We start from the raw sequence: 23,441 nt of genomic DNA, 5'->3' as shown, positions 1-23,441 counted from the left end.
GGAGTGGGTGGGTAGATGGAGGAGCACCCTCATAGAGGCAGAGAGAGGGGTGAGGGAATAGGGGGTTTATGGACAGGAAACTGAGAAGGGGGATAACATTTTTTTGAAATGTAAATAAATGAAATAGCCAATAAAAATGAAAAAAAAATGCAAACCCAGGAGTCTAGATAGAAAAAAGAAAGAATATTAACATAAAACTTGGCATCACTGAATACTAGTCTACATAACCTGATTGCACAACTAGGACTCCACTGTTAATTGTTACCACTTTGCACGTGATGCTTTGGAAAGTCATATAGACAGGCACTTTGCTCTCTCAGTTGGGTGCTGCCTGCTCTTTGTTGCTCGCTAGTGTCTTCAGAGAGTTATGGTTTATGTGCCCTCCATCACCTGTGGCTGCTGTTGTAGGACTTGTATTAGCTACTTCCTTTTGCCAGACACTAAGCCCAGCTTATTCTATTCAAAGCATGTCTTTTGGGTATCTTGTGATTTACAAGAAGTGTAATCCTATCATTTGTATAATGGTTATTCACAAACACAGACACACACCCTTGATCTGGTTTATTTATATTGTGTAATGCACCATTGTAACACTCATTATTAGTGATGCTTAGCATTTTCTTGGGGGAAAAAATGAGACATCATTTTGTGCCTTACTGTGTTGCAAACAGGGGTCTTGGAGAAAAATTTGTCCTCTACTGAAAACTCTACCCTTCTCTGCTTCACTGCCCTTCACCTAAAGCTTCAGTTGACCACATGTATTTAGATTTCTTGCTTTGTTTTTATGTTAGCATACAGAGTAAGAGGTTTTATTATGACATGTTTTTAAAGAATTATTTATTTATTTTATATATAGGAGTACACTGTAGCTGTCTTCAGACACATGAGGAGAGGGCATCAGATCCCATTACATACAGATGGGTTGTGAGCCACCATGTGGTTGCTGGGAATTGAACTCAGGACCTCTGGAAGAGCAGTCAGTGCTCTTAACCACTGAGCCATCTCTCCAGCCCCATTTATGACACTTTAATTCATAATTCCTTTCTGTTGATCCTCCTCCCTCCCTCCCCTCTCATTCTCCTGCCACCCATAACCATTGTAGTCCCAATAGTCCCCATGCCTCTGTGTTCTAAGATGCTCATTTGTTTTCATTAGCTTTTGCCTTCTCACTCCCTTTCTATTTCACGGCATACCCATATTATTTATATATCTAATTTATATATGTGTTAGAGATTAGGACCTATGTATGAGGGCCATGCAGGGTTTGTATTTCTAAATCTGGATTACTTCAGTACAATAATTTATAGGTTTACCCATTTCCCTGAAAAATTTATAATTTATAATTTAATTTTTTAATCTAATTTGCAGATAAAACCTGCAAAGTGTGTGTATGTGTCACATTTTTAATCTCTTCATTTGCTCATATATATGTAAGCTGGTTCCATTTCCTTATTTTGTGACTAGAGTACTTAGATAGGCAGATATCTCTGTGATAGCTGCAGAACCCTTTGTTTATGTGCCCCGAAGCTGTGTCATATGTGATCATTTTATTTCCAATTTTTGAGAAACGTGCATACTGATTTGCATAATGGCTGTACCAATGAACAGGAGCAGTCAGTGAGTGATGGTTTCCAGTCTCCACATCCTTGTTACCAGCATTCATTATTGTCTATTCTTAAGTCATTCTGAATAGAATGAGATTGAATCCCAGTGTCTAAAGATGTTGAACAGTTTAAAAATGTGTGTAGACCTTTTGATTGTTTTGAGACCTGTGTTTTTGGCTCACTAGTCTATTTTACTGGCTGGTAGTTGGGGAGTAGGGTGGTGTTTAATCATATATCCACTAAAGGTTGTCTCTTGTTCTCAAGTTGTCTTTTTCACTCTACAACAATCTCCATTTACACTTTCTTTAAAAAGTCAAGAATCAGTTTTCATTGTGTTATACTTTTCTCAGTTTTAGAAATGTCAGTACATGTTCTCTTGGAACATGCTGGTGTTATAAGTGACCTTTCGTAGTTCTCAACCACTTTCCTGGTCCAAGAGTAAGTTATCTAGCTGGTCTTGTGGTATATGTCAGCCTGTTTGTTTTCTAATACCTCACTGAGTTTGGCCTTATTATCCAATACATAGTTTTACCAGTGCCAGATTAGCTTGATTTGCAGTGTACTCTTTGTCTAGTAGACTGAATGTTCCTATTCAGTATTCTTATACAATTATCCTGCATTGAATGTGAATGGGCCAGTATCATCTGTGATTAAATATTAATGAACCACTACTGATAAAACATATCTGAAGAATTTCTCTTTTCCTGAAATCTAAATCAGATTGCTTGGGGAGCATTTAAAAAGGCAGGTAACTTTTTAAAATGCTATTTCCTATTACTAAAATGAAGAAAAGGGAGATAGTTACTGTATGTGGGGTTCTATATACACTAAGGAAATGACAGAAATTATAGACAGTATTTTCTGGTATGGTGGGTATAAGAAACAGGAAGTAGAAGCAGAACAGGAGGAAAAAAGGCCATGACCTTTTAATAAATTTTACATAGCTTCTAATAGAACGTGTAAAAATTATGTTAGCGTGGTGTGTGTGTGTGTGTGTGTGTGTGTGTGTGTGTGTGTGTGGTGTTTATCTGTTCATCTGCTGATCAGTACCTAGCTTGAGTCCATTAGCTGTTGCAGTTTGTTTTAAAACAAACATGACTGTCCAGGTATTGCAATAGTGGGCTGACATTGGTTCTTGTGAATCATGGTATGACTAGATTGTGCTGTTCTGTTTTACATTTGGGGGGGCACTTTTAATATACTTGACAGTGTTTGGTGATGGGGAGGGAGAACACACTCTTGGAATCCCAAAAAAGGTTTCAAGTCTCTTTCTGAGAGTGGGTAAGTTAAATAACTTCCCTGGGTCTTACTTTCTTCAATTTAAATAAAAATTGAAAATGTTATTAGGAGAAATAAATTAATGTATATAATAAATATGCTATATATATATATATATATACATACATATATATACACACACATACATATAGTATATGTGTAACACCAAGCAAAATTTTTTAATACTTAGCTTTTTTTAATTTTGGATTTTTATGACTCTAGACTTTATAATAACGTTTTCACTTGACCATTTTATAAAGATTCACATAAAGAAGATTATCTGTTCTAAATTAATCCATATTTAAGCTAAGTTAATTCACTAAAATTTTATTTATAACCGAAATTCTTTTTTCCTTCTTTCAGACCCTTTACCAAATGACCTTTAGGACTATAACCACTTTACAACTAAAGACCATGTGGAGGCCGTTGCAGAATTACGCTCTGAAAGAGAAATGTGGCTAAATTAACCCTTTACCAAAAAATTAGTAAATTCTAAGTGAAACATCTACCTAAAATAATAGTAGAAATTACTAGGAATTCTGAGAACATTCTTAACATATGGTACTAGTAATTGTAGTTTAAATTCCATTTTAAAATATTACTAACTTTGGTCTACCAAGACATGCCTTCATAGTTACTATTATATAGAATAAATTCTATGATGTTTAACTTTTCATTTATCCTGTTTCAATTTTTAGCGCGTTTCAGACATTGCGACTCCTGGGTTTTCATATGTATCTGTTTTGGTTTTCTTAAAGACTGGGACAGGGAGAACTTGCTTGAAGCTTGGATGTCCAACCCGGAGAACTGCTGCCAGCGGTCAGGGGTGCAGATGCCAACCCCACCACCGAGCGGGTACAATGCCTGGGACACGCTGCCTTCCCCGAGAACTCCCAGGACTACAAGATCCTCTGTCACCTCCCCAGATGAAATCAGTCTGTCTCCTGGGGATTTAGATACCAGTTTGGTATGGCTTAGTATACTTCCCAAAGCTTTTAGTCTTTCAACTTTTAAACTACGTGTGATGCTGTCCTGTAGAGTGGTTGGTTGCATTACTGTAACTGAATCTCCTACCTTGTTTTGAAGGCTTGGTTATTTTTTTGCCTTTGTAAGTTCTTACTACTATAGAATGATTTTGTGATCTCTGTATTATCAGTTGAAAAGCAAAATATTTTCTCACTTCAAAACAGTTTGGCAAAACCACATACTACATTTTCACCTAAAAATATTCAATGTATTTAAATAAAGCATAATGAAATACTAAAACTTAGTTTATAGTATATATTCGTAATCTAAAATGAAAATTTTAAAGTAATTTACTGAATGGTAATATTGTAAAGCGTTTACAATATATTGTGATGATCATATGCTTGTTCTAGCAAAGGTTCTGAGTTCATTCAGTACATTTTCTTAATCAGTGCTTCTCCTTTAACAGGCAACAGTCCTGCTCTTGTGTGCAGTAAACAGACAGCACCCTGCTGCTGTGCTGTGTGGGAGAGTATGATGCATTAGACTGCTGTAGCCACTTGAAATTTGTAATAAATAAGAAAGCTTCCCTTCGTCTACTGTAGGAACCATTTGGGAAGGCAAAATGCTGTTTCTGTAATACACATTTGTAACAAAGTTGATTCTCCTAAGTCAGGTTAAGATAGCATAGTTTACATAGTTTTGTATCAGAGTTACTTGCTTGAACACTTTACCGTGTGTGTGTGTGTGTGTGTGTGTGTGTGTGTGTGTGTGTGTGTGTGTTAGGGCTTTAGGGGAGTCATTGAGTTAAGAGAGGCTGGAACTTGAACTCAGGTAATCAACCCTGCTAGACAAGCACTGTACCACTGAGCGACATCACCAACCCAAGTTGCCACTCTTAATATCCTGAATTGTTGTATTCAAACACAAAGTTTCTCTGTTCCTGTGTTTTTTCTACAGTAAGCATAGAATGAAAGATACTATGCTGAAATGGTTACTTTGTAACACACCATGTGATCGTGACCTGAATAGATGCTAATGTTTTATTTCTTATATTTCCCTTTCCTAATGCTCAATGCTGATTAATAGGTAAACTTAGTTAAATGGAAAATATAAAAAAGACAGTCAACCTTGTAGCTTTGAAACTTTTCAATTTTTAAGAATTATAATTACTGTAATATTTTTGTCTTTGAACTAGTGAACAAAATTAATGTATTGCTTCTCTTCAGAGTCTGACCGTTAAGTCATTTTTCTTGTCCATCTCCAGTGTGACATTTGTATGTGCAGTATTTCTGTGTTTGAAGATCCAGTGGATATGCCCTGTGGACATGATTTTTGTAGAGGCTGTTGGGAGGCGTGAGTACATGAACAGCTTGTTCATCTCTTACTAATTGAGAGCACTTTTGATCTGGTAATGAAATTGTCTTCAGTATTTCATGATGCTGATTATTTGTATTGGTTTTTGAGTTACACTGAAATGTACTGTTTCACAAAGAAGGAATATTTTTGTCTTTCCTTTTTGACATCAAGGGAAGTATAACTAAATAATTGTATTAGTATTTTCTTTTATATTACATATAATATAAATTTCAGGTGTACACCTACATACCAATAATCAGTTTCTATCTTATATCACAAGAATTTTAAGCATTGGTGGTCTCTGAATTTTTTTAAAGCAGTCAGACAGCCTTTAAAACCTGCAAGAACTACAGATAATTAAAATTCTTTCCTGTTACTCTAAAGTCAAACGCTTACACTAGAGATTGGGTGTGTATTACAGTAGAAAGTTTTCTTCTCATGCTTTTCTCTCATTTCTTCTTTATAATCTGTCTTAGATTTATATATTCTCATGTCTTACCTTGAACTTTGTGAGACAGTTTTTAAAACAAATGCAGATTAGTATAAATGAATAGTATAGTATCTTACTGTCTCTGGCGACTTTTTATTTAATGATTTAAGCAATATATGTTATAAGGATTTTTTTTGCATTTTTTTAATTAGGTATTTTCCTCATTTACATTTCCAATGCTATCCCAAAAGTCCCCCATACCCTCCCCCCCCACTCCCCTACCCACCCACTCCCACTTTTTGGCCCTGGCATTCCCCTGTACTGGGGCATATAAAGTTTGCAAGTCCAATGGGCCTCTCTTTCCAGTGATGGCCGACTAGGCCATCTTTTGATACATATGCAGCTAGAGACAAGAGCTCCGGGGTACTGGTTAGTTCATCATGTTGTTCCAACTATAGGGTTGCAGATCCCTTTAGCTCCTTGGGTACTTTCTCTAGCTCCTCCATTGGGGGCCCTGTGATCCATCCAATAGCTGACTGTGAGCATCCACTTAAGTGTTTCCTAGGCCCCAGTGTTATAAGGATCTTAAGCAACTCTCTAATACTATTTTTTTCATGGTATATTGGGTACCAAGTGTAGGGATGTGGGGAGCATTGCATGAATGAGATAGCAAAGACTTGGTGGTTTGCTGTATTTGTTTTTTGTTTTGTATTGTTTTATTTACAGTTTTACTGTAATGCAATTGTTATATATCTGTCTATACATTTAAAATAAATTAGTTCATAAATTGAGACATGTGTACACCATGGAACTATAACCACAATCAAGACAATAAGTGTCGCTGTTAGCTTCCCAAATTTATTCATTAGGGTCGTGAGTGGGTAAAGTGGTTCCGCAAACATTGGAAACCAAGCTCATTTCCTAGAACACACATACTAGCATGCACTTATAGACCCAGTGTTAGAGGCAGAAACGTCTCAACCCTGGAGCTCCTTGTCCAGCCAGTCTAGCCTCATTCTTAAAAACTAGCCCTCTAGCTCCATGGCAATGAGAGGCTCTACCTCAGAGGCACTATCCTCAGAGGATAGTGTTTCTAGGATAACACCTCAGGTCATCTGGCCTGCACACATGGCACTCGCGCGCGCGCACACACACACACACACTCTCTCTCTCTTACATGTACCTGCACATCTTTGTGCCTCTCCATCCTCCTCTCTTCACCTTCCCTCACTCTGAATATATATAGAACAGACTGATCTGTGTGCTGGTTTCATTTGGTGTACTTTTTATGTTTTCTGAAACAGTGTAAAGCAAGACTTCATTTGGAGGGAAAGAAATGCTTTTCAAAAAGTCAGAATAAATAAGTATACCTGTTTGTTTTAGATTCTAAACACTAGAATTAGAATTAGACTAGACTTTTAAATCTAATATGATCAAGTCAGCATAGCTAATACAAGTCAACTAATTCACAAGAGTCAAACTCACAAACTAAAGCCATTTTTAGCACAATTCTTGAGCAGAAAATCTTCTCTGGGTATTTAGTTTCAAAGTCTTAACTATATTATCTGAAGGACTGTTAGTTAGGTTTTACAATTGGTGATTGTTGGACTTGGTTCTGATATGAAAATTGACCTTGCCTGTGAATTACTTAGATTTTTTTTTAACCTTTAATGACCGTCCTCATATAACTAGTATCACAGAACTCCCCCTAGCCAGAAAGGGGGTTTAGTAAGGTTTAAATTCTGTGCTTGCTGTTTTCCTTGATATTATACCATGCACTTACCATTCTCTACCTGACCCATGACAGCTCTTGTCAAACCAGACACTAGTAAAACAAATTGAGTAGTTGATATATTGAGTTAAAAAATATTTTAAATTAATAGCAGTCTGCAGGAGACTGATGGCTTACTAAGTAATGGCATTTGCTTGAAAACCCCATCTGTTCCCTTTTAGCATCCCCTCTGCATTGTCACTGTAGCCAGATGCTTCGAGGCATCTGTGCCAATGACTTAAAAGGAGCTTATTCTTTCTACCCACACGAAGAAAGACATTCTTCCTAATAGTGAGGCTTAAGCCTCATGTCTAATACAGTCTAAGTACAGTGAAACTAATGAACAGTACAAAGGGAGAGGATGATGGAAAAAATCAACATTGTTGATCATGATACCAGGCAGTTATAATTTAGTTACTTGCTTTCCATTTGTTTCTCTAGAATTGCTAAATACTGTACAATCCAGAGCTAGGGATGTATCTCAATAGAATGCTTGGCTAGCATGCATGAGTTCCAACTTTAGTATCATTTAAACCTGGCCTGCTTGGCACATACCCGTAATCCCAACAACATATATGAAGGGAGGCAAGAAGACCAGAAGTTCTAGGACACTCTTAGTTATATATAGGGTCTTAGTTCAAGCCCCTTCTAGGTACATAAGACCTTGTCTCAGAAAATAAAAATGCATTTAAATTGAGATGTAAGAAGTTGACTTTGGGCTGGTGAGATGGCTCAGTGGGTAAGAGCACCCAACTGCTCTTCCGAAGGTCCAGAGTTCAAATCCCAGCAACCACATGGTGGCTCACAACCATCCGTAACGAGATCTGGCGCCCTCTTCTGGAGTGTCTGANAAAAAAAAAAAGAAGTTGACTTTATGCTTGTACATAGCCTGTATTACATAACAGTTACAGCGCCATATGCAGTCTGGCAGTGTAGGAGAAGAGTAAGCGCAGGCTTGGTGAACCACTGCACCATATAACTCTCGGTGTTATTTTAATGATACTCTCATAGAACATCTCCAAAGAGAAAACATTAGTACGAATGAATAACTTACATCCTCTTCTTCTTTTCTGTCAATTGACATTTTAATAGGTTTTTAAATCTGAAAATTCAAGAAGGTGAAGCCCATAACATTTTCTGCCCTGCATATGAATGCTTTCAACTTGTGCCTGTGGATGTCATAGAAAGTGTGGTTTCTAAGGAGATGGACAAACGATACCTGCAGTTTGATATTAAGGTATGGTACAGTGTATTAAGCCTGTGTTTTATTTCTAAATGTATATAGGAATGGTGATATTAACTAAAACTTTGAGCCAAACCAGCATTTTGTATGTATAAAAGGCAAAGTGAAACTTAACCACCACCACCCCAAAAAGCTATTGTCCCTTTTTTATAACTGATTGATGAAAATGAATTTCAAGGTACATATTTTCATAGAAACTACTCTTTCCCTAACAATATTTTATACTCCTGAGAGGAATATTTACAAACAAAAATTTAACTTAGAAATTAATCATTTTTATTCCAATTAATAGCTTAATATAATAAATTATAATTTTTGTCCTTTATCATCTGTTTTCATTTAGTAGTTAATAAGAAACATGAAAAAATTATGTAACTTGAAGCTTTTATTTCAGTTGCTTTATATAGATTTTTCCTACTCTAAATACTATTGCATAATCTTAAACATGACTTTGGTATAAGCAGTATTATAATAATTTTTTATAATATTGTCAAGATAACATTTAGAAATTTAGTATTAAAATATAACATAATTAGACATAAGTTTCTGCTTACAGTTAATCGAAAAAAAAAAAAAAACCACAAAATGTTGGCAAACTGCCAGGAGCCTCCTGGACTGGAGCGGGTTGAAAGGAGACAAGAGTTGGACACTGGTGTAGCTTTAAAGACTGCTGGTCTCTGGACATTTTAGCTCTCTTACTGTATTAAATGCTGTTGATAACTTCTAAAGGATCTTAAAAACGTTCTTGCTTGTTCTGAGGGTTAAAAGACACTTAGGGGAAAGTGAGTTTAGTTTTAATTTCTAAGTTCTCTCTGAAAAGTTTACTATGAAAGTTCTCTAAGAAAAGGGAGAAGGTATCTAAAAAAGGGGATAAACGGAATGAAAAAAAGTGGGACAAGGAGAATGCTAAAGGAAGGAGGATAGAGAGAACTGAGCTCTCCTCTCTGTGTCCTCAGCACTTACACATCTTTCAGAATACATGAGCACATGGTAAAAAGTTCATCACAAGGCTACACATAAATTCAAGTCCTAAATCACAAATTGAATTAGAAGTTTACAACAAAGAATGTTTACATGCATATGCATTAGGAGTAATTATCTGGCTAAACATCCATCGTCTGTCACTAGCACTACAGGTTCCTGGAGAATTAAAAGCCATAACTAAGTTATTACTGAAGTTTTCTATACATAAGCCCAGTCAGTAGTTTATCTTTTGTCCTAGCACCTATAATAAATCATAGTTCCATTTTTGTGATCTTTGGATAATGGTTTTACAACCTTTTGGAATGTGCTCTGAGTAGGAGATGCCTGCTATCTCGGAAGTAATTAACTTGTAACACTAAAGACTGCCAGAGTTCTCATTGCAGTTTTGACTATCAGAAAGAATTTAATAGGGTTGTTATTAAAAGAGCTTAATAATTACTATAAATTTAGGAATTCTTATAGAATCATCATTAAGGTTTAAGAAATCATCTAATTGCCTATATAGCATCACTATAAGACAGAAGACCTTCATCATTCTGCATAGATCTCAAAAAGGTGGGCTAATGCCTAGTGAGTGCTTTACATGTTTGATAATAACAGGAAAGCAGATTAATAGCAGGAATCTTTCCTAAAATGAATTTCTCCTGAGCCTTGCCTACCAAAGCTCCATCATAGATTTTAATCCAAGGTGGACCCATCTCAGGAAGATCACCTTCTAATCATTAGGTTGTTGTCTCCTGACAGCAAATCATTTTTAAGGTAGACATTTTTATGCAGACAATTGCATTTTTACCTTATTATCATTTACCTGGTTTTTAGATGAAAGATAAAAAAGGATTTGAAAATCATTCTATTACTTAAGGTAATTGCCACACTTTTGATTCTGAAGTATCTACATTACTTTTCAGTACTGTTTTTAGTATTTTTCTTTTATTTGCTTTTAGTTGCTGTAGAAATACACTCTGTTTTAGAATTTGCAGCTAAAATCACTTCTTGTCTTTTATTATGATTTTTAAACAGGCCTTTGTTGAAAATAATCCTGCCATTAAATGGTGTCCTACCGCAGGCTGTGAAAGAGCAGTCAGACTGACAAAGCAGGGGTCAAATCCATCTGGGTCTGACACACTCAGCTTCCCATTGCTAAGAGCCCCTGCTGTGGACTGCGGCAAAGGACACCTCTTCTGCTGGTTAGTATAAGAGGCTGGAATCAACCTTAACACTTTGCTGACACTTTTTATAGATACTTTGAACCTCGAATCAGGTGTTTAAATTATAGTGTACTTGGTACTATTTTTAGTAATTTAAGAAAGTGTAATAAACAATTCATAACTATTGTGTACATATTACTACCATACTGAGTCTTATTTAATGTGATTATATTATTTAATTGAATTATTTTCCCAATGCTCTGGATTGCATACTGTCATATCCATGTCATCCATAAGGAAACTCAGTCTTAGAGACACTTAGTGGTGTACTGCTCAGAAACAGCAGAAATGGAATTGAAAACCCACTGTTGATTCCAGAGCCTGTTTCTTACTCTGTAATAACAAAATTGCTGACTGTAGGTTAGAAAGTTTATAGTTTCATGTCTTCATGAACTATAAATAAGCCTTTGGCAACTGTTCTAAGCCAAGGCTTCTTAGGATTACTAAACAGTCTTTTCTAGATTTTTCATCTTGGACTTCAGGTTCTCCCAAAATGAGTTTTTAGGTGATTATAAAGTGTGAGCCTAGTTAAGAGCATGTGACTACTGACTTTAAATATATTGTATTTTGCTTAGCTTCTAGTGCCTCCTAAGTACTAAGGTTGAACTCATGATGAATTAATATTGCAAAGGATGTCACTCAGCATGCTCATTTAATTTTGTTTTTCAGTAATCACCATTCTCTTTTATTCAGAGTAGATTAAGTTTTACTTAATTAGTTGATCAGAAAAAGTATTCTACCTTCTATTTCCAGAATTATCAAATATTATATAAATATACTTTTTAATTTTTCAAAGTTACCTCTGTATTGTATTTGTGTGTGTGTGGATGCACTCACAGTGTATAGATAGTGTGCGTAGTGCACATGTGAGACCAGAAGACAGCTGGTGGGAGGCAGTTCTTTCCCTGAACCTTCTGCGTTCTAGAGATCAAATCCAGGTTGTCAGACTTGACAGCAAGTGCCTTCACCAGCTGAACTAAAATATACTTTATATTTTATATTTTAAGATTAAAACTCTAGTCTTCTAAGTCAAGATCGAATCATAGCACTGCTAATAGTAAAAAGGCACAGCTATGGAACTACCCCTACCCCATCATGTATGTTTCCTGCTGTTATTATTCAAAATTAAAGCAAATATGTGGGAGGTTAGAGGTCAGGAAAGTACTACCTAGACCTAGTTTTAAAAGTGAAATTTTGTTGAAGCACAATTAAGACCTTCTATGAGAGTTTATTTATGTATTATTTGTATTTGTTTTGAAGTCGTGACAGCAAAATTGAGGTGTTGTCACAAAGATCATTGGTACATAGTTATGTAAAGCATTTATTGTTTCCCTCTTTACAGAAAAAGTTTGCTTACTAGAGTTTGGATATAGTAATTAAAACAGTACCAGATTGCTACTTTTCTGGCTAAATGAGACTGAGAAAAAATAAAATACCAAGAAAATTCTCAGCAATAAGTTCTATTCATGTGCCCTAAAGGTAAATTTTCAAAACATTTAAAAGAAAAATTTCTCATCTTTGTAGTTACACATTTTTATTATTCACTGCTACAGACTCTGCCTCACTAATTCAGAAATGAGAGTAGAACTACAGCATGAACAATGAGTTAATGAAGCATGGGTGTGGTAGTGAATGGTAAATGTCTCAACATTTGGAGAAATGCATCAATTTACCCTTTCTGCTGCCCTGATATATCAGGCTGTCAATGACCCAGATCCATGGAAGGCCATGACAGAACATAGGCTCTGGTCTGAATTCCATCCTAGACTGGGATCTGGGAAAGGCCACGTGGGCCTAGATCACATTTGGCAAATCATTTGAAGGACAACAGAGAACTTATCACATTGAATCATTTTCTGAATGTCAGCCTAAGGAGAAGAAAAGTCAGTGAGTGACTTGAATGAAATGAAATTAGGTTCATGAAGGACAAACTCAAATTCTACATTATTTCGTTTAACCTAGTTGCCTTTCAGTTTTGGTAATCACTCAACTATATGTCTGCTACATTAGTTGTCTGGGTTTTCTTTATAGTCTACCCCAGCACTGTGGGCATTAATATACAATCCTTTTTTTTTCTTTGCTTCTTAGTCATAGAGGATAAGTGTTTTGACTGTAATCAGAAATTTTGAGTGGAAGTGATTAAATCTTTGGATACTTATATCTAATTTCACCAAGAAACAAAATGTCAGTGTGCATACATTTGGTTATTTAGAATATTGCTTTCAAGACTCAGAACTCTAGCAAAAGTAAATAATTATAAAATGAGTATTTTTATGTAGTTTACTTAGTATGGGTTATTACTAAGGTTCTATAATGACATATAACTGGAATGTCTAACTTCTTTTTTAAATTATTTATTTATTTATGCTCCAGATTTTATTCTCCTCCTTGTTCACCCTCTGACGGTTCCATATCCCATACCTCCTCCCCACCCCCATCTCTACAAGGATGTCCTCACTCCCACCCCCCACCCCACCAGACCTCTAAATGCTCTACCTCTTGATAGAAACTTTTTCATCAAGTAGTAAAAGTAGAAGGGTTTTTTTTTTTTTTTTCAGAGCCTTGGAGCCATTTTATATTTCTACCGACAGTTGTGCATATTAGCATATCTTCAAAAAAGGGCCATTTCTTGTTTTGTTGATATTAGTTTAACATCCAGGGTCAAAGACTTTTAGATAAGCCTGTTTTTCTTTATAACCTCTTACCTATACACTTTCTTAGACATTCCATTGATACCTCTAGCCAAGAGTCTCCTCTGTACCATGTTCTATGGACACTTTGAGATACACTTTCAATAGATCTCAAACAGCCATCACCAATTAAAAACTTTTTTTAGGTAGAAGGTATAGTAGTGCTTCCTTGTAAACTTAGGAGACTGAGACAGGAGGATCACAGGTTTGAAGCCAGCCAGTTATACAGCAAAACTACATCTCAGAAGAACAAAAATTCTTAAAGAATTTCATTTATAATATTAGCAGGACTATATTGGCAATCTAGATTATCACCCAGTTACTCTACCTAGTAGCCATTGTTACAGTACTTGGGCAGTCAAACCTCTTTTCTTGGACTTACTGCTCAAGATAGCATTAAATAGCAACTGTGGCTTTCTTTCTACTTGGCAGTCTTTGCTGTAGCTTCTTACAAGTGTCTCATTTTACACCTACTTTCAGTATTCATTGGAAATAGACAAATTGTCATCACACCCTGAAAAAAATCTCACTGACTGGGCTGGCTCCAGAAGCAGCCTTTGTTCTTTGACTCTTAGAAAGGAAGAACTTCTGTCTCTATCTGATGCCACAGCCTTAGAGAGCTATCTGTGCGTATCAATAAGCAGTTGCAGCCTTTTGAAGAAGTGTTTTGTTTTGTTTTGTTTTGTTTTGTTTCAAGATTCTATTTGCGAGTGTTGGGATTTCCTCCATGATTTTCTTTCACTTTACTCTCAGAATATATTCTGACAACGAGATCAACATACTATTATTGATCCTTTTAGAAGATAGTGAATGTGCTATTTAATTTCCAGGGGTGAAAAAAAAACTTAATGGAACTAATTTATACTTATTAGTTTAATAATAATGAGTTTCACTCATTTCTTTTAGTTGCTTTAAATATATAACTTTTTTATATCCTAGGATTTATTATTTCCTGCTTCCTTGAGATATAATTAACAACTAGGCTTTTTTTTTAATGAATGGTGAGGAATATAGACTCTGCATTCCCACATAAATTCTCAAGCAGCAAATAGGAACACTGGCTTATCCATGGCCATAGCATGTACTGCTTACTGCTGTGCTAATAGAGGTGAGGGTCTGTGTGCTAGGAGTAGTGAAAGTTTGCAGTTGTCACAGATCTGAGTATGCACATGCACTTCTGTTTTACATGGCCCAGCAAGTTTGAGTGTCTTTAAGTTGCACTAACTGCAGCTAACACCTCTCACCTGTTTGTTTTTAAGAGAGGGTTTATCAGTGTAGCCTGGCTGTCCTGGATCTCACTCTATAGACCAGGCTGGCCTTGAACTCACAGACATCTGCCTGCCTCTGCCACTGCCTCCGCCCCATCTCTGCCTCAGTACTGGGACTAAAGGGTGCATCACACACCCAGTCTCACTAAATCTTACCTTTTTTCAAAACTTTTGTGACCCCTAAAGACCCTATGACTCTGACACAGCTCTCCTCGCTCTTTGTCTCCCCAGCAACATTCATAACTGTTGCTTTGTTTTACTTGTCTGTGAATTGGCCTACACTACATTTAGTGGCAGTGAAATCCTGCAGTTTTTATCTTTTTTTTAATCTGGCTTATTTTCCTTAAGAGAATGAAGGTCACTTGTTAGAGCACTTGTTCCCGAGCTGATAACACTGTTTAGGGACGTTGTAGAGCCTCTATGAAGTGGACCCAGCTTGAGGAAGTAGGTGGTTTCTGTGTAACTGGTGGGGCCCCAGCCTCCATACCTTCCCCACTGTGATGAGGCTTATCTGCTTAAACCGTATGCCAGAGTTAAACCTACCCTTCCCTAAGGTGCTTCTGTCCTGGTGTTGCTTTGTTACAGTGAAGAAACAAGTAGTCATACTGCACCTAACGTGAAATTATTGTTGGATGATAATTCTCTCTCACTTTATAGAAAACCACCAACCTGCTCTTCAGACAGCTGCATCAACATTAGCATTTCCATCAGCAGTGCCCAAAGATTCCAGTTCTTAAGTTCTCTTTGGACTCTCATTCTCAAAATCTCTTTTGAAATGCTTCATATCATATTTGTACCTTAATTTTTTCAATTGGATGTGTGTTTACCATCCAGTTTTTTATCCACATAGTGATGAGGAGTATTTTTCAGTGACTTCTCTGTTTTGTCTCTTAGGGAGTGCCTTGGTGAAGCACATGAGCCTTGTGACTGCCAAACATGGAAAAACTGGTTACAAAAGATAACCGAAATGAAACCAGAAGAACGTGAGTGGAATTCCACATAACTGTGCTACATATCCTGCCAGCATTCCAAAGATAATGTTAGAGTTCTCATAATCTTCATTTAAGAGGAATTTTCAATTTTACTAGTGCCAGGCCCCATGTTCACCCTGGCCTCAGAGGTGGGTTTATACAGGGCAAAACCACAAGCATATCTTCACTTTTAACAAAGTTTTTAGCCTCAGCTACAACTGAAGGTCATGTTTAAACTTCCCAGAAAGCCCTTTTCATCCTTGAGTGAGCCAACTTGTTTTTCTGTCCTTTGTGAGATGAAATTTATGGTCTGTAGTAAGAAAAAAAATGTATTTCCCTGAAACTTTCAGTTATGAATAAGAAATTAATTTTATGCTATTTTGAGGTTTTATATATTTACTTAAATATTAAAACTTTTCTTTTTCCATTTTCTTGGAATTTTTTTCATGAAAATAGATTCTTCTCTCATACAATGCATACTGACTACAGATTCTTTTCTCTCTACTCTTCCCAGCCCCCCTCGCTCTTAGTTTCTTTTCAGAAAGGAGCAAACCTCCAAGAGAAAACCAAACCTACCTCACCCCAACAAAAGCTACTCTTAAGACAAGGCAGTGAGGCAACCCAGTAGGAGGGAAAGAAAGAGTGGGAGACACACTGCTCCCAGTGCATCCCAGCGTGTGCAGGCCCTGTGCTTGCCCCTGCTGTCTCTGTGAGGCCCTGTGAGACCTGCTCACTTGATTCAGATACTGAGACTTCCGTAAACACATTAGCTTTGCTCTGGGATAGACAGGATACAAAGTGATGTTAGTAATCCCATTTTGCAGATGAGATGGCACTTGGATTGAGTGGCATAGAGCATATTTCAGGAGAGAGAATAGATTTTCTGAATTTCTGAAGGATTCCTTTTTACATTCTTCCCAATAGCAATTTCTGTGTTTAAAAAAGGAATACATTTTATTTTAAAGTAATATAAACCAAGATTTCTTCTATTTTTAGATAATTCTTAGTTTGAAGTGTTGCAAATCAGGATCAAGAATTCACTTGCTGAACCTTTTGCTCTGAAGAGCAAAGCACATAATACAGACAGTGAGAACCTTTAGGAAGGGCAGCAAGCAGGAGAAGCTGTCAGACTATAGTATATAGCCTATAACACAAAGCTAAATAAACATGAGAACAACTAACTAGGAGTGGAAGGAAAAGACTATCACAGCGTCTTCCTGAAAGAGATGAACTATGAATTGAGTGTAGGCTTCTCTGCAGAGGCAAAGGTAGGTTCTAGGCATTAGTGCTTGCATCAGAGTATCACTTGGAAAGAGACTGGCAGTGGGGAGACCTATGGGCTTGGGTTATGTGAGAGTACTGTAGATCCTTGAGGTTCATTATGTCTGAGGAGTTGGAATGTTACTTGTTCTTAATAGAATAAGCCATGAAGTACATTATTTAAATGGGATATAAAGTTATCAAGCATTTTTATCAGAATACTAGTAGCTGTAGAAGGGTAGCTTTAAGGACAGATAGACCAGTGTGTGAGAAGCTGAGCTTTTGTGTCACAAGCTAGACCATTAGTCAGAGTTAGCAAATTCAGATAAAGGACATGCCTTCTAGGAAGAAGAATGGCCCTTGACATACACAATTTGATTGTGTGGTAATCACAGGATACGTGGTTGGAGATGTCCAGTGGGATTCTAGAAGTGCTTGCCTCAAACTCAGTAGAAATATTAAGAATAGTTAGTAATTTATTTTAAATGCTGTCTTCTTTATTTAAGTACTGTTTGTGTTAGAATGTAAGGTTTAGATACCATGCATTTATGTTTTAAATAAGTGTCATAAATATTGTGAGAGTATTATTCTTGTGATGGGTTGTAGGGGAGGGAGTCAGTCATCTCTAGGAGAGGGTGACACATTTGGTGTGTGAACCGGATACTTAAAACCATGTCAGTGTTCTTATGGAACATGTTAAGGGACAGGGTGAAGTAGCTTTGTGAAACATGGCATAGTCAACAACTGCAAATTGAGAGCTGCAGTGTGGGATGGATGGCGCAGTGGGCAGTGGGGCTGTGCTGGTTAGTGTTGAGACCAGGGTCAGGTGAAAGGAGCAGAACAAGCCTGCCTATAGAGACCCTGGACAGACTTATAATAGACTGAGGACTAGGAGAGGCGTACTCAAGCCATGGTGTAGCTGACATGCTAGCATGTGAGTGCACCCTGAGACTACTGCACAAAATCTAGATGAGAGAGAGGCTCTGAGAGCTTAACAAGGTGATTAAGGTGGGCTTAAGTGGACAGGGAGTTTTAAAAAGTTCAGTGCAGTATCATTGCTTTAAATCTAACATGTTTCCTAGTTACTTAGAAAATTGCTATGCTACAAGATGTCTACAACACTAGTTTATTCCAAAACAGAATATGGTCCAAGGAACAGGTTTGAAATGTAAAGCAAGTATTGGGGCACACTATTTTTAAAGGACTTGTATTAGTTACTTTCTATTGCTGTGATAAAGCACTATGAGCAAACAAGAGAGGGAAACAAGTTTTCTTTGTGCTTAGTGTTCTAGAGACCTAAGTGTCCATGATGGCATACCATGTCAGCTAGCATCAGACATGGCAGCTGGAGCAACAAGCTCAGAGTTTGTATCTTGTCAGCAAGCATGAAGCAAAGACAATGAACTAGGAGTGGAACAAGGCCTTAAACTCTCCAAGCTCATAGCCAGGGACATACTTCCTCCAGAAGAGCACTCCAGCTAAGCTTCCCCAAACAGCACCACAAGAGAAACATTTCCCATTGAGGGCCCCACAGGAAGCTTGCATGTTACTTGTGCAGTAGAAGTTGAGAGACGCAGCTTTCTTCAGTCATCACCCATGCTTATCTGGCTTTTCTGGTGCCCCAGCTGCCTTTGAATCGCCTATGCTTCTGTAGCTGATCCCCAGTAAACACACTGGTCCATCAAACTGGACCTGGGTATGTAGTATTATACGCCACTTTGATCTGACATTGTCTTTTCTATTGAGTGCAAATAGACAGCCCATCCCCCAAGGAAACGTCTTGTAATCCGTTGTGTAACCATCTCATTTGGCTTTATAAACCTTCACTCACATAGTTCATTCCATTTGTTGAAGATGCTGCCTTTTTTCCAGTGTGTATTTCTGCTTTGTCAAAATCAGGTGTTCGTAGGTATGAGGATTTATGTGTGGGTCTTTGATTCCATTGGTCAGCGTGCCTGGTTTTGTGCCAATGCCATGCTGTTTTTATTGCTATAGTTGTATAGTACAATTTGAGGTTAAGAATGGTGATCCCTCCAGCAGTTCTTTTATTATTTGGGATTGTTTGAGCTATCCTGAGTTTTTTGTGTTTCCATATGAAGCTGGAAATTGTCCTCACAAGATCTGTGAAGAATTATGATGGAACTTTGATTGGGGGTTGCCTTGAGTATGCAGATTGCTTTTGGTACAATGGCCATTTTTACTATGTTAATCCTATTGCCACATGAGCATGGGAAAGTTTCCATCTGGTGATATCTTCACTTTCTTCTATTTTCTTGGTTAGAGTTACTATTGGGAGATTTGTAATTAGTATTACATGTTGTATCATGTATGTGACCAGATCTCTATTCAGCCCAGAAGGGGTGTGTATGACAGACTAAAGATCCTGAGTGAGGTAACACAATTACAAAAGAACACATATGATATGCACTCGCTGGCAAGTGGATATTAGCCCAGAAACTTAGAATACCCAAGATACAATTTGCAAAACTCATGAATCTCAAGAAGAAGGAATACCAAAGTGTGGATACTTCGTTCCTTCTTAGAAAGTGAAACAAAATATCCATGGAAGGAGTTACAGAGACAAAGTTCAGTGCTGAGACTGAAGGAAGGACCATCCAGAGACTGACCCACCCAGGATCCATCCCATAAACAACCACCAAACCCAGACACTGTTTCATATACCAACAAGATTTTGCTGAAAGGACCCTGATATAGCTGTCTCTTGTGAGGCTATGCCAGTGCCTGGCAAATACAGAAGTGGATGCTCACAATCATCTATTGGATAGAACACAGGGCCCCCAATGAAGGAGCTAGAGAAAGTACAGAAGGAGCTGAAGGGGTTTGCAGCGCAATAGGAGGAACAACAATATGAACTAACCAGTACCCCCAGAGCTCATGTCTCTAGTTGCATGTGTAGCAGAGGATGGCCTAGTCAGCCATCAATGGGAGGAGAGGCCCTTGATCTTGCAAAGATTCTATGCCCCAGTATAGGGGAATGCCAGGGCCAGGAAGTGGGAGTGGGTGGGCTGGGGAGCAGGGAGAGGGGAGGGTATAGGGGATTTTTGGAGAGGAAACTAGGGAAGGGGATAGCATTTGAAATGTAAATGAGGAAAACAAGAAAGAAAGGAAAGAAGGAAGGAAAAACCCCAAACTAGCTTAGTGAAACAGTGGTTTTATTGGGGTTGCTTATAGGAGCATGGAGGGTTCAAAGGCAGCTGTATCATAAGAAAGTTTACCCCAGTTTGCCATGACTTAAAAGCTGTGTTTCTGGGGTTCCTTCACAGCTTGGACACAGATCAGCTGGTTGGAAAGTCTTTTCTCCCCAGCAACTGTTACTTCTGATATAACCCTGGGGACAGAGCTTTGTGAATCTTGTAACTTTCAGGAGTTCCCTGAGCCATGTAAATTTCCTCTTCTTCCTAAATTAGTTGCCTTCCTCCAGAGGAGGACAGCTCTGCCCCTTACCATATTAAAACTGCGTCAGTTATTCCAGGCCCACAATAAGTTTCTATTCTGGAAGGAGGGGTAAAAGCCAAGGCTGAGAAGAGGTTAGTGGTGAGCCTTGGGAAGAGTACTTTTGCACATGATAAGGATCCTGTGGTAAGAGGAAGAAAGAAGAGTAAGATTAGCAAATGGGGTGCATAATATTTCTGTTGGCCAAATATAGACTGCAAATTTTAAAATAACCATTGAATTGTCTGAATGAGATTTTGATCCAGAAAGATGGAAAATTGGGAAGAATGTTAGGAAACAGGATAGAAGAAGCAATGTTCACCTAGAAGTCCCTAACAGAAAGGAACAAAGCCCCGGCTACTCTGAGAATCCCAGTTTCCAAGAGAAAGAAAAGCCAAGGTGTTTTCTCTCCACACTGTGTCACATTCAGGGCTTACGATGCAGGCCACTTTGTGTGAGTCTGTGTGTGATATCCACCAGGCTAAAGTGGACAGGAGCAAGGCAGCTCTAACACTAAAGTCCTACCCATCATCAGATTTGTAAAAGTGAGATTCGGAAGAAGGAAAGCATGACCAAATGTGGCTGAATGCTGACATGTCCTTGTATTGCAAGGACTTTTCTTTGTATCTTATTCCAGAAAATATAATAAAATCACATAAGCATTTTATGACAATTTCTTCCTAACTTCTCCAGACTGACTTGACACTGATGCTTGTCCTGCCTCAGCCTCCTCAGCTGAGATTCAGGCACCGCCACACTCAGCTCTCATAAGCGTTTCTTTAAACACACACACATTTATAAGTTCATGAATTGTTTTCTCTCAGGTCCAGGTTTCTAGTCCTTAAATGGTGAAATTCAAAAGAAGTGACACAATCAAATTAATGAGAAAAAGTGTTAGAAATATACTAAAAAATCAGTTCAGAGGTTTCCATAAAACCAATTGATTAGTGTTTTAAAGCACTAAATTGATTCTCTTGTGTTTAACCAGTGCAAGAAGTAGATATAGTTATACTGTGTGATAAAATGGTAAGTTTATACAATTTGCAGATAATTTATATATTCTTAAATGATTGGTGGTAGAATAGCATTCAAATGGTTTTATTAAAAACCAATCTTTAAACGCAGCTTTCGAGTGTGTGTGTGTGTGTGTGTGTGTGTGTGTGTGTTGGTCTGTATACAAGTGTATATATGTGTATACCCACTGTATACATTTTGGTTCTACTAAATAGGTTTAGATTGTTATATATTCTGGCACTATTAAATGAAGCTGATATTTCTTAACACAAGAGCCTAGCACATCAAATTATTAAGAAAACAAGATCAAGTAATATTATACATATTGTACATATATTATACATATGTAATATGCATATACAAGTGAGGAGGTTAATGGAAGACTTTGAAGGTCAGTGGCACTAGGAAGGCTCTCTGGACAGACATGCATCACAAGTGTCCAGAGAGTGGGTTGGGAGGACTGAGAGTTGAAGGAGTTTCCCAGAAGTTTTATTGTAATAGTAATTGGTCAACTCCTAGGTATAATTGCCATCATAGAACCCCCTGCAATAGAGTTAGAAGCACTCTTTCTCCAAGAGTAGAAGCGAAGTATTGTGTTGTACATCACACAGGGGCTTTGTTTGAGTGGCTTTGTGCTCTATTTATTCCAACAATGAACAATACGATCATAAGAATATGCTAGAGCCTCTAAACTAAAAATAATGTTGATGTTGAAAAGAGAAGAAAGGCCCCTTCTTTTAAACAAGAATTGGGTGTTTTAAATATGTTTAGATTTTGCTGCATTGCCTCCACAGCTTGGCCACAGTAGCCATACTAAGTTCCTTCTCAGATGTCTGTCCTCACCAAATGACGTGAGTTCTGCTGCCAACCATTTTCTCTCACGTAGAAACTGACGTGGCCTGACCACCTCACTACTGCTGTTGCCTCTCTTTGCTGTGTAGAATTAAAAGCCAGTATTTTGCAATTGACAACAGGTGCTGTGATGTTGTGGATACAAGCATATATATGTTTCTTTCAGGTCAGTGTAGCACAACAGTCCCTCTCAGCTGCTAGGTTCCATGGAAAGGCTACTCCTAGTACCCAGCCCCTCTGCTTCATAGACACAGCCACTTCCTAAGGGCCAGTCATCCCCAGCTGCTGTCCTGCTTCTGTCATCTCATACCTGTGGATTGGGTAAATGTCCCTTTCAAACAGTACAGCTAAAACCTTACTGTAGCTTCTTTCAGAAGCTGCATGCAGTTAGAGCATTGACTTGAATGGGCCACGGACAGGGTTCTTAAATGACTCCTAACATCATTTGTAAGGCTTCTTAGTGCAGTTAGAGATAGAAAAGAAAACAAAACCTGCAGATCCCTGCCGATCTAACAGGGAAAACAACATTTTAATTTTACCTTTTTAATTGCTAGGAGGCAGCCAGGCGTGGTGGCCTTTAATCCCAGCACTCAGGAGGCAGAGGCAGGCGGATTTCTGAGTTTGAGGCCAGCCTGGTCTACAAAGTGAGTTCCAGGACAGCCAGGGCTACACAGAGAAACCCTGTCTTGAAAAAAAAAAAAAAAACAAAAAACAAAAACAAAACAAAATTTGCTAGGAGGCAGTTAAAATGAAATGCCTAGAATCTTTTAAAACTGTGGCTTTGCTTAAAATTACAGATCTCAAGTTATAGCAGAGTAAATTGAATTTAAGAAGAAATTTATAAAGTTGGTATAGGGCAAGCACTGAGCCACATATCCTTAATCCTTAAGCGAAGCTTACCAAGTGAATGGGTCAGGTCGTGAAGGACTTCACACTGCTTCCTGAAATAATTGGATTTTATCTTGTAGCCCTTTGTCAAGGGAAAGCAGAGAAAACAACTTGATTTTCAGAAGATTACTGTGTAGGTAGTATTGCTGAGGGTAGGAGGGAGAAGGAACTGGAAAGAAGGGTGGGTTTTCTGTTTCTGCTG

General features: G+C 37.8%; 1 protein-coding gene across 3 annotated transcripts in view; it reads left to right on the top strand.

Moving 5' to 3' along the window:
- Ankib1 (ankyrin repeat and IBR domain containing 1) overlaps nucleotides 1-23,441 on the top strand; it is a 102,047-nt gene that overhangs the window by 58,886 nt on the left and 19,720 nt on the right. For all 3 annotated transcript variants that reach the window (XM_021162020.2, XM_021162019.2, XM_029477841.1), the window contains exons 6-10: nucleotides 3,641-3,849; nucleotides 5,116-5,204; nucleotides 8,501-8,645; nucleotides 10,656-10,822; nucleotides 15,696-15,784. In XM_021162020.2, the coding sequence (XP_021017679.1) occupies nucleotides 3,641-3,849; nucleotides 5,116-5,204; nucleotides 8,501-8,645; nucleotides 10,656-10,822; nucleotides 15,696-15,784 (699 nt within the window). The remainder of the gene's footprint in view (nucleotides 1-3,640; nucleotides 3,850-5,115; nucleotides 5,205-8,500; nucleotides 8,646-10,655; nucleotides 10,823-15,695; nucleotides 15,785-23,441) is intronic.

The sequence above is a fragment of the Mus caroli genome, chromosome 5, assembly GCF_900094665.2.
Source record: "Mus caroli chromosome 5, CAROLI_EIJ_v1.1, whole genome shotgun sequence".
In the NCBI taxonomy this organism is placed as follows: Eukaryota; Metazoa; Chordata; class Mammalia; order Rodentia; family Muridae; genus Mus; species Mus caroli.
Note: the sequence above shows the minus strand (reverse complement) of the source record. Positions and strands in the feature narration are given on the sequence as shown.